The 11,550-nt window shown below is 36.9% G+C and overlaps 1 protein-coding gene across 1 annotated transcript; it reads right to left on the bottom strand.

Moving 5' to 3' along the window:
* Positions 1-3,702: 3,702 nt before the first annotated feature.
* On the bottom strand, positions 3,703-9,216 carry EVX2 (even-skipped homeobox 2). The gene is made up of 3 exons (XM_040357695.1): positions 8,371-9,216; positions 6,686-6,921; positions 3,703-5,186 (listed from the first exon to the last, which is right to left on the bottom strand). Exons 1-3 carry the CDS (start codon positions 8,771-8,773, stop codon positions 4,584-4,586), a joined length of 1,242 nt encoding a protein of 413 aa, XP_040213629.1. The 5' UTR covers positions 8,774-9,216; the 3' UTR covers positions 3,703-4,583.
* Between the last annotated feature and the right edge of the window lie 2,334 nt (positions 9,217-11,550).

Here is an 11,550-nt window from a genome sequence, read left to right as displayed (position 1 = left end):
TATTTTTAAGTATCATTATTGTACTTAGCTTAAAAAAAATCCCTTGCAAATTGCAACTTGCAAAGTGAACAGTCCAATGTGTGCCATCAATAAATCTACTTCCATGAATGATCTATATAAGCTTACACACCAGGATGAGGATCTTCACTTTAGCCAGGTGATTGCCATTTTCAAGTCTTATTATTGTACTTAGTAAAAAAAAATCCTTGAAAATTGCAACTTCACTTGCAAAGTGAACAGTCCAATTTGTGCCATCAATAAATCAACATTCTCGTGAATGATAGATATAAGCTAACACACCAGGATGAGAATCTTCATTTTAGCCAGGTGACTGCCATTTTCAAGTCTCATTATTGTACTTAGCTGAAAATAACTGTCAATGTTTTTTTAATTTATGAATAATCCTCATCCTTGTGTACTATCTTATGCAGAATACATGTTTGCTATAGGCAGCAGCCTTGTATGCAGGCAATATATAGTGCTGAGGTGTTTGCATGGTACAGAATGCTTTCATGGAACACTCTATAGCATATACTATGTGACACTGCTTAGGTAAACCGTATACATGTTCATTGCAAACAATTTACTGTTGGGTTTTGTGCTTGGCAAAAAGAAAAGAAAAAAAAAAACCTTCGGAAAGGCTAGCCTGTGCTATTGTTGTGAAGCTGAGCTCGGATCCACCTTAAAACAAGAAGGGTTTTTTGGTCCCTTACGCGCCCCGTAGATCAGGTTTTTTGTCCTCCCTGCAGCAGCTGTCACCCTGCATTATTCGCAGTCAGCTAAATGAAACATTATTCTAAACATATGCATCGTAATCAGTTCGGTCACACTTACAAGAACACGCGTTAATAAGGCAATCAATCACCCTGGAACAAGCAAGTTGTTCTGTAACAGCTCATAAACAGTGTGTAATGAAGAATTGGAGGTTAGCATGACATGCGTTGATCAGATAATCAATGTCAAAGATGCGATGAATGTCAGTAAATGTAGTTTTCATGTCGTTTCTATAAAATCTTCAATTTACAACGAGCAGTTCAATTACCCAGAAAATACAGTCAATTAAATAGGGGTGATTGGACAGTTGGGGGTGGATCATCGATCTTTGTATTCTTATCTAGCTGGTGGACATTTAATTTGGTTTTTCTATTAGTGTTGGAATAAAGAAAATATATAAAAAATATATTCAGCCAACCAGCAGATTTATTTTCGTGTCAAAAACAATCGGGGAGGTTGATGATGGACAGTCTGCGCCTTTTATGATGCATCAGTCCCCTTGTTTTTTAAGTGGAAAAAATGATCCTGTTATTTTGGATAGGGGCTTTTGGCCACTGTCTTTTTCTGTTTGCCCTGCCATCTATCTCAATGCTTTTTGTTTTTTAAGGGTTACAACCTCTTGTGTTAGTGAAGAGCACTGAAAACACGGTGATACATCACTGATCCAAATGTGCTGGAACAACCCTTATTCCTTTAATAGATACATTTAAGAGGGGGGAGGTGGGGGCTTATCTAAAACAATATCCCCCGGGGAGCACTCCAGTATATATTTAACTAAACTGCAATTAAAGGATGTATCAGCTTGTATCATTTAGAGTTAATGCAATAATAATGGTAAATTACACGACCAGGATGGCTGTGATAGCAGCCGTTGTATTCCCTGCAGTTTAGCATCGTTGTAATTAATGCCAGCCTGAGCAGTTGGTAAAGAATTTTTTATGTGAGGACATCTTGGTTAAATCGAATAGAAACAGGCTCTTTTGCACACACCATTGACTCTGGCACTTTGTGCTGTAACATCGATTTTTGCCAGCAGTGGTATCCTTTTGGGGATGTTGTGTTGTGGTGGTGTCACCTTTTCTATGACCATTTTAGCTATTGCATTGTTTCATTTTTACATGAGCAATGTTATATGCTTATCGATATTAGGTGGAATATGAATAAAATGACATGGGGGTGAGAAGCACAACATAGGAAGTAGCTACTTTGCTTATAAAATTTCCTTTAGCAGCTAAAACAAAAATATTATTATTATTAGGGATGTGTATTTACAAACCCATTTTGCTTTACAAACGCTTACAGCGGAAATAATGTTTCCATTTAAATATTTTTTATTTTTTTCGTCACCAAACACAATAAATAACATAATATACAAAGCTTTAGTCATTAGTGCACATTTTTTTAAATATATTACAGTGAATTCAGACAACAAATGTAAAACACGAGTTTTGTACAGACGTATTTACAAAGACATGAAGGTCCAGCTGACCCAACATATAATATTTCTTACTAACAATCGTTCTTTTTTTGTTTTTGTTTTGTTTTTTAATCACGACCGAACCTGTAAACATTATTGCCTAAAAAATATATTATTTACATCCATGATAAGAAATCGGGTGACAGTCGGAGCAAAATGTGAATTTTGTATAACAGTGCCAGACTTCCTCAATCCATAAATTATACATTTCAAAAAATTAAAAATAACTGATGATTGACAGATCATCATTTACATCACCGTATCATAGATACTTTAAAATAAAGAAGAAGTAAAAAGTACACCTTTTCAAGTAAATCATACCCAATGGCCCTTTGAGGGATAATTAATAGCCTCCAAGAAAATATAATAATAATATCAAAGAAAATCAGGAATCAAATAATAACGGATCAACCAAAAATCGCTGTGACTAGTGGCATTGATGGGGGCTTAAGGTTTCCAGTGTATGGTTGTGGCCCTTACTGTCTTTTTTAGACGTTGAGGTTTGTGTCATTTTGTCATACGTTGTGTATAAATGGTTATGAGATGTGATGGTATCCTGTCCATAATTTTCTGATGTTGTAATCTAAATATTATATATATATATATATATATATATATATATATATATATATATATATATATATATATATATATATATATATATATATAAATATATATATATGTGTGTGTGTGTGTCTAAATATATATATAGACATATATGTATGTGTGTGTATGTGTATATATATATATATATATATATATATATATATATATATATATAATTGGCCTTTCTAGGTATATATCTATCTATATATATATATCTATCTACATATATATATATATATATATATATATATATATATATATATATATATATATATATATATATATATATATATATATATATATATATATATATATATATATATATTGGCCTTTCTAGATAGAAAACATATTTGCTGAAGCACACATGATACAGATATATATAAATAGACTCACTTTGGCCCTGAGCATGCAACTGTGAGTTTCCTCCAACTGCTGCAGCCCTTGAGAAGATCTCATTATGTGAGGAGTGAAGTGGCTCTGCGGGGAGCATTATGGAAATATGTAGGTTTGATTTAATGAGGCTGTTCACACTAGTGGAATATCAACTTTAAGGAGAAAAGTCTGCCCAGGGTGTCCGAGCAAGCCAAAATGAAAATTGCCAATTTTGATGATAGGGACTGGGGCTTTCTTCAGCGAAATCACTTCAGGTAAAAGATCTAAGCATTAAATAACATACATCCTATGCACCAAGAACAATGTTTTATGTACCAAGCCTCTTATCTGTCTCTCCTAATGACTTCCCTTAGCGGGTTGTTAGTACTTGACAGCAGGTCTCTATGCGGGGAACTTTCCTCCAATTCTACATTCAAAGGAGGTCCATCAGAGAACATGATTGGCAATTTTCGTCATAATCTACACATTATTAGCATCAGAAGTGACATGGCAATAACGCTGCTAGTTTGTGATGTGTTTTTCAAAGTTCAGGAAACTCCCTGCAGGAACTGGGGTCTGGGAAAGCAAATTTGTGTTACCCAGTGGCAGGCAGGCAAGCAGGCAGCAGGCATAAGCTAGGCGGATTTACTTGGGGTAGATGTGGTCTATCTAATTAATCATGGTGCCTAGGTCAATGCTGAGACAAAAATGACACGCCCCCATCTCAATGCCATGACATATGTCCTATCTTCAGATTCAAGTATTTTCCAGATACAAAATAATTAAAGTAATAACATTTGATAGATATTTATATATATATATATATATTTATATAACGACCGGCCTACAAAAATAAGGCCAATATTGAGTGAAACACAAGCTTGTAACCCTCCAATAAACCAAGAACAAACAGAAAGCCATGGTGTGTTTTTCAGCTGAAAGGTTTAGAGAAATCCAGCTATATAACCCACTGATTTACTAAAGGAGTTCAGAAAGTTCGCTAAAAAAAAGAGTGAAGTCAGTATTTCAAAGATGTGAAAAGCCAACTTTTGTTTATTAGTTCTGCACATGATTGGACCATTGAAATTAACCTTCGTTTTTTTTTAGTGAGCATTCCCAACTCCTTTAGTAAGTCAACCAAAATGTCTAATGTGGTGTAACAATATTTTGTAAGGATGTGATTAGACCCCTTGTCAGTTCATTGGAATCAAATAATCGTGTTCATTCGTGGTTAATTGTGAATGCATAAATAAAATATCGCCCTCGTTGGTCGGTATGGTACCATCAGTCCTCTCTGCAGCCATCAGTGCAGACTTGGGGGGATATATGGAGTTGCCTGGGGTGGTGTGGGGAGTTATCTAGTTAGAGGGGTATCCTCTCTTTGGTCCGGAGGGGTGACAGAGGTTTTGCTAAGTACTGCTGCAGAATAGGGAAGGAAACTACTCTCCGACCTCTGGGAGGCCGCCGTGCACGTGAAATCGGAGCCCCTGCTGGCTGCGCCCAGTGCTGACGCCGCCTGGTTGCTGTGACAACTGAGGCAAGAGCAGGGAGTGGAGCCCGGAGCAGAGGCGGCGGCGGCGGCAGCCGCTGCGGCCGCGGCTGCAGCAGTGCTATTGATCCCGGCTGGGGATTGGTAGAGACCCGGGTGTCTGAAGCTGCAAAGTAGTTCCGGTCTTGAGTAGGGATGTGACAGGGCGCGGAAAGTGTCCAGGGGGCGGATGGAGGTGGCAAAAGGAGAAGCCGCTGCCCCGGAGGCCGCCGCTGCCGCCGCTGCAGCCGTCACCCCCATGTGAGGGTAGTAGTGCAGAGGCACATGGGAATGGAAGGGGTAAGGAAGGCTTCCTGTGGCTGCAGCGTGGGTCATCATGTAGGTGTAGAAGCTTGGGTCTGCCGGGTGAGGCCAGGACATGGCCAAACGTTGCCTCTTATCCTTCATCCGCCGGTTCTGGAACCACACCTGCCATTACACACACATAGGAAAACGGGTTTTACTACAGTGCCTGCTCAGCACATGACAACAAGATAGATACACGGTATAATAATGGTAGACCATAAGGCCGCTTGCCATCTGCTTCTCAATAAGAAAAGGGGCCAGATTCTTTATAGGAGAGCTGTCATAACATCCTCCAGATCTAAGATCGTTCTGAAATGCAGAAAACGTTTCCAATAGATTGGCACCTGTCCTTTATTTTTTTGGGAAGGTACTGCATTTTAGGAAGGACAATGGTCTCTCATTTTGGCTCAGCATGTCCCATAAAAAATGAACCCACTACTACCCAAGTCTCCAAACTGCGAACATTATTGCATTTCACTTTTCACTCTCACCTATGGTTTTATAGCTTAAAAAAAAAAAAAACATGCACTACCTTTCACTTGGCTATATAATGCATTTTGGCATTTTGCAGGCATGGGCTACACCTGTTCAAATAGTGAATTGGGGGTTCCTATGCATAAACCTTACAGGCGTTTTATAATTTTACAAATTTTATTTCTATTCTTTGGATACTTAGGAAATTTAAAGTCGTCCATTTTTATAACAATACTTACAAAAGCTGCTAAACATATTTATATCAAATAACATCATTTTGGGAAGTAAAGTGTTACTAATACGAGACAAAATTTTGAAATGGGGAAGATTTACTAAAACTAGAGAGTGCAAAATCTGGTGCAGCTGTGCATGGTAGACACATAGTTTCTAACTTCAGTTTGTTCAATTAAGCTTTGACAAAAACAAACTGGAAGCTGATTGGTTTCTGTGCACAGATGCATCAGATTTTGCATTCTCCAGTTTTAGTAAATTCGTCTTTAATTTTAGGAAGTACTAGCGTTACATACCGGTGCTTTCTTTTAAAATAGAATGTAACTGATTTCACTGAAATCTGGGCAATAAATACTCAGACAGGCTCATGGTGTATATTTAAACACATAAGAAGCCTACTGTTTTGATACATTGGTTTACAATGTGCTTTGCAATGTTTGTTTGCTAGCTAGGATCTTGCTGTTTTCCGACAGCACACATTTCGATGTCCCATACAAATCATAGAAAACTCATCTGTTCTATTTGCTCTACATTCAGCTACATCCCTGCTAACAACCACATGCCATGCAATATTATAATATTTACTTGAACGCAAACTCCCTATTTACAATTCGTTTGTTTTTAAATTCAAATCCCATACATTCACTGGTTGTAGCTCTTTTTTTTTTTTTTTTTTAGCTTCCCTGTAAACTAATTTTTTAAAAACCGTTTTCTACTTTAAGATGATTTACTGGTCTAGCCCTAAAAGTTAGTATGAAGTGTTACATGAATGCCCCTGGGACTGGATATTGTTCAGATGTAAAATTGTACTTTGGAATGCTCACATTATAAAACTGGCATCTGCACTGTTCATTCATTTCATGAATTGTTTAACTGCTTCCAGTGATGAAGTCAGGAGAATGGTGAGGTCCTCTTACCTTGATGGTTGTCTCGGGGAGGTTGAGGGCAGCTGCCAGCTCGCATCTCCGGGGCCGTGACACGTAATTCTCCCGGTAGAACTCCTTCTCCAGCCTGCCTATCTGCTCCCGAGTGAATGCTGTCCTGTACCGGCGCACCTGGTCAGCAGCTGAGCTGGAGCTCCCCACGGGATTATTGAGGCTGCCTAATCCAGAGCTTGCAGAGGAGCTGGTGGTACTGGCCACTGAACCACTCTCTGTCAACCACACAAACAGGACAAGTCAGTCAGGAGACATTAGGCTCAATTCACAAAGCTCATATACCAGTATAAGGATCTTCGTTAAAAAAAAAAATAACAAAACAACAACAATAAACAACCCAAAAAAATATTTAAACTAGTAAATTCACCTAAATAAAAAATAGGTACATAAACTCCTTATCCCAAAATTACAAATGTGTGTGTGTATATCGCATTCATTTCACAACCAACGCCTAAAGACCAGAAGCAGCACCTGGTTGCATACCTTTTACATTTTTTGCACTGTATTTTACTTAGCTTCCATGCCGGGCTTCTATTACTACAATGTCATGTTTTGCACTATCTGTCGATGCATTTGTGGATATAGGTGCGGTGTACACATATGGAAGAAGGAATTGATTGTATTCCCATAAACTATACCTTGGTATAGGACAACGGGATTTGCATGTGGCTGCCACTTGTATAATACTCTCAGGTGCACCGAGAACAGCATTGACTGAAAGGGAAATGTCACTTTTCCTATGTGCATAGGAGTTATTAAACTAGAAATATCCAGCTGTATATAGTTAACACGTAGAAATAGAGTTCTGGACAATATATATATATATATACATACATGGCTGTGAAAAGTGTCTTGTGTCATGTATTACAAAGTAATACAATATTGTTGTTAAACCGGCCTGGTGATTATGGTAATTGATTGCTATTGGAAATTCAAAGCAATCGATAGATAAAAAAAATAAATATATTAAAGGTAATGTGTTTTGCATCCCTATTCTGTAAAAAAAAAAAAAAAGTAATTTTAAAATGAGCCTAGTTTTATTATTATTTTTTGTTGTTTTTATTTATTTTTACTTTTTTTTACCTTTTAAGGTTTTATTATTCAACAAAACAAGCATTAAACGCTAATATTGAGAAGTTTTAAAAAAGAAGTTTAAAAAAATAACGGTGTAACTTTTTTGAAAAATATTTTCTTTTCTTATGATTTTTTTGAGTTTCTTATGATTTTTTTGAGTTTCTAATGTTTTCTGGAGTATTGCACTGTTCTTTATTTTGCATTTTTTTAATAAGCATTTTTGTAAAATATGTGTATATGAAGAAAATAATCTTTAGTAAATAAGGGCATTTTAAAAAGGTGTATGCTAAGATGTAAAAGACAAATTTGCAAACTAGTGCTGGATCCTCTCTACTCTCTCTATATATATATTAAAGTAAGCATATTAAAGTAAATATATTATAGTGAGTATATTATAAGAAGTAGAGTAAGTTATACAAACAAAGATAAATTCATTTGTAAAAGGGTTACCTTTGCTTAGGGTGTCCTTCAAATTGCTAAACAGTGCTAGGTAAAAGTAATGTCCTATGTGCTCTATATATTATAGTATATTAAAGTAAATATATTATAGTGAGTATAGTAAAAGATAAATGGATTTGTGGAAGGGTTACCTTTGCTGAGGGTGTCCTTCAGCTGGCTGCTGGGGGAGCGCAGAGATGAGCACCCCACTTCCACATCACTGTTCATATCTGCTTCTGAAGCTACTTCTGAATACTGGTGGTTGATCTTCTTCCCCCTGTCAGAGATCTCCGAAGCAGCCTCCCCGTTGGGGTGAGAGATACCGAACAAAGTGTCTATTTCAAATTTGCCTTTGCTGGGTAGGTCCCCTATAGATCCATGCATGGAGGAAGAAGTTAGCCTGGGACTCAGGCGGCCAGTGTGATGTGCATTTTCCAAGGCCTCCAACACTGCATTCCCAGCTGAGTCGGATAAATTAGAAAGCCTCTTGCCTGTGGTTGGGCTGTGCAGACCTCTTTCCATGAGAATCATCTCTTTTCTTATCCTTTCCATCATCTCAGCTTTGTGAAGAGAGAGAGGGAAGAAAAAAAAAAGTCAAAGTGAAAGGGTTGGTGCTGTAGTAATGATGATGTGCCTGCAGCAGGGGCCAATTCACATTCAGCCTGCCAGTGTCTCTAAATATTATCTTCTTTTTTTCGCGTTGCGTAAAAATTGTAGGATGCCAAAGCGATGGAATGACTGGTCAAAATGACCCATACATCCTTCCCAGAGCACAAATGTCATTCATCAAAAACTAGGGCTCGTCATTAAGGGATGAATGACGCCGTTTGAATAATCATTTATTGTAACAGTTTTATAAGCAAATAAATATAGGCTCCTGTCAGTTGGCAGTGAAGGCGGGTTCTGAGCAGACAAATATATCCAGGTAGAGAGAGAGACAAGGAATGAACTGTTCTCTCCTGATCAGATCTTGCTTCAATTGCTGTGGGGTTTGGCCTCTGGGGTGAAATTGACAGTCTGATTAATAAAACGAGCCGAGCTACATTTCCCTTTCATTTAGGGGCATCATTATGCTCTGATTTTTGTTTTGTTGGCTTTAGAGCCTTAATGATGTTGGCTTCCTTTTTCTATTTTTCCATTATTACTAAAGTTGCAATTTTGGAACTGGTAGACTAAAAATATATGATGATGTGCACAGAAATTAAATTTATTAGAATATATATATATATATATATATATATATATATATATATATATATATATTATTTTTTTATAATATTTTTTAAATCTTTGAATTTACTGCTAAAAAGTCCAGTGACGATTGTAACATAAATACCTATATATGTAATCTTTGTAATCTTAATTACAGGATAAGTAATTTTTTTGGTAAATTGATGCCAAACTAAAAAAAAAAAAGAATTGTATGTATACCTGAACATCCATAAATACATGTATATTATGGATTTTTTTTTATTTTTTTATTTTTTGCTCTACCACTCTCTTCTTGTATGTCTCACACATCTCTTCTGTGCACATGCCACACAATAATGAATACAATGACTTTTAGGAGATCATTTTTGGTAGTCACTTTTGTCTGTCCAGCATGGTTATAAACTGGTGATTTGAATGTCAATTTTAAATCCAGATTTGATTGTGTGACATTGAATTTGTGTGTGTTTTTTTGTTTGTTTGTTTTTTCATCCTAATGGGCGGCCTTTGTGTAAGACATCAAAATGTAGCTTGGTATATCCAGAGGTAATCTGACAAGGATGGAATGGACGGTTCGTTGCAAGCCTCAGAATATACTGCCCTCAGTCGTTGGAAATTATGGAGAAGTGAGATTATTGTTGTTAAAGTGGCCACTTGAGTCATATTCAATTTCCAGGGGTTGATGACTTAAAAAGGAAGACACAGTTATCTTATCCCTGTCGTTTGGCGCCCCCATCAGTTTGAATCCAGGCATTGCTCTTCCAGCTTGTAAGCGTGTATTCTTTTATTTCACTACTCTATAGTAGTGAACAGTTGTTTAATAACAATGATTAGCGAGTAACTCAAATCTGGAGCTGCCAATAGCGATCAATCTGATTACTCCAGATTTGTGTACATCAGCCTAATTTTTATTGTGCTGCAGTCAATTTTGTTAGATAATGCATTGTAAAATACACTTGGGACCTCCATAGATGTAGCTCCTATTTATTCAGTATATTATATAGAACAACACATGAGTTGTATGAGTGCCGAGTTGTTTATGACAATGAAGCTTTCATAGGAAAGCATTTTGTGTTTTGCCTATAGAAGCAGCTCTGGCTCCATGTACAATGGCCTTTAAAAAATGCCAGTCCCCTTGGCAGGAAAAAAAAACGCTCATTACGTATTGCTTTTTTTTCTGCCAATCTCCAATTAAAAACGCAAAACAGAAGGGTTTCTTTTTCCTGACTCTAAACACTGAGCTCAACATTTTCCCAATCGTCCTAATGTTCATGGACACACAGGATAAGCTTAACATACACGATACAATCTGATTGTGCAATTTTCTTTACATCTAACACCAACTATATAATGCAAAAGCCTGCCTGATTTGATACTATTTGAACTGATTGTTTAGGTGTGTCTTCACATTATATAGTTGTTGTAAAGCTACAAGGGATTGTACAAGTATTATATTATAATATGACCAAACACTATACAATCTGATTGTACAATCTCTTTTAGATCAACCATCACCTATATAATGCAAGGGCCTGCACGTACAAACTGAATTGTTTAGCTGTGTCCTCATACTACATAGCCTTGGTATATTCAAAGGAGATAGCACATTGTAATATGTATGGCCACCTAAAGAGCTTCAGCTTTGTAAGTGATGCATTTACTCCAGTCTTTTTAGTGTATTATCCATGTACGCTTCTTTCTGATTCTTCCCGGTTGTTTCTTGTGTTTGCTGTAGAGCAACATGTGTGATAAGTCCCACAAATACTGAAAGGTGAAGTTTCTACTAAAAGGAAGTTGTGCTGAGGAAATGGGATTTTGGATTTGTAGAGACATTCTGCTGATAATAGTCATATCCCCCTGTATGTAACTGGGCTCCATGGCCTCATGTGTGCTGTCTGTCAATAGTGCTACAACCTGATAAATGAACAATATTCTGTACAGAAAAGAGGTTAATGGGGGTTGATTTACTAAAACTAGAGAGTGCAAAATCTGATGCAGCTGTGCATGGTAGCCAATCAGCTTCTAACTTCAGTTTGTTCAATTAAGCCTTGACAAAAAATAAACTGGACGCTGCTTGTTTTTTATCCAAACCTGCACCAGATTTTACACTCTCTAGTTTTTAG

This window comes from Rana temporaria, chromosome 6 (assembly GCF_905171775.1).
Source record: "Rana temporaria chromosome 6, aRanTem1.1, whole genome shotgun sequence".
Taxonomy (NCBI): Eukaryota; Metazoa; Chordata; class Amphibia; order Anura; family Ranidae; genus Rana; species Rana temporaria.
The sequence above is the reverse complement of the archived record's forward strand: the minus strand, read 5'-3'. Positions and strand labels throughout refer to the sequence as shown.

Coding starts and splice junctions, on each gene's coding strand:
- EVX2 (XM_040357695.1), bottom strand. CDS start 8,773: ATGATGGAAAGGATAAGAAAAGAGATGATTCTCATGGAAAGAGGTCTG. Junction 6,922..8,370: donor GAAGGACACCCTCAGCAAAG/GTAACCCTTCCA, acceptor TGTGGTTGACAG/AGAGTGGTTCAGTGGCCAGT. Junction 5,187..6,685: donor TCCCCGAGACAACCATCAAG/GTAAGAGGACCT, acceptor GTGTAATGGCAG/GTGTGGTTCCAGAACCGGCG.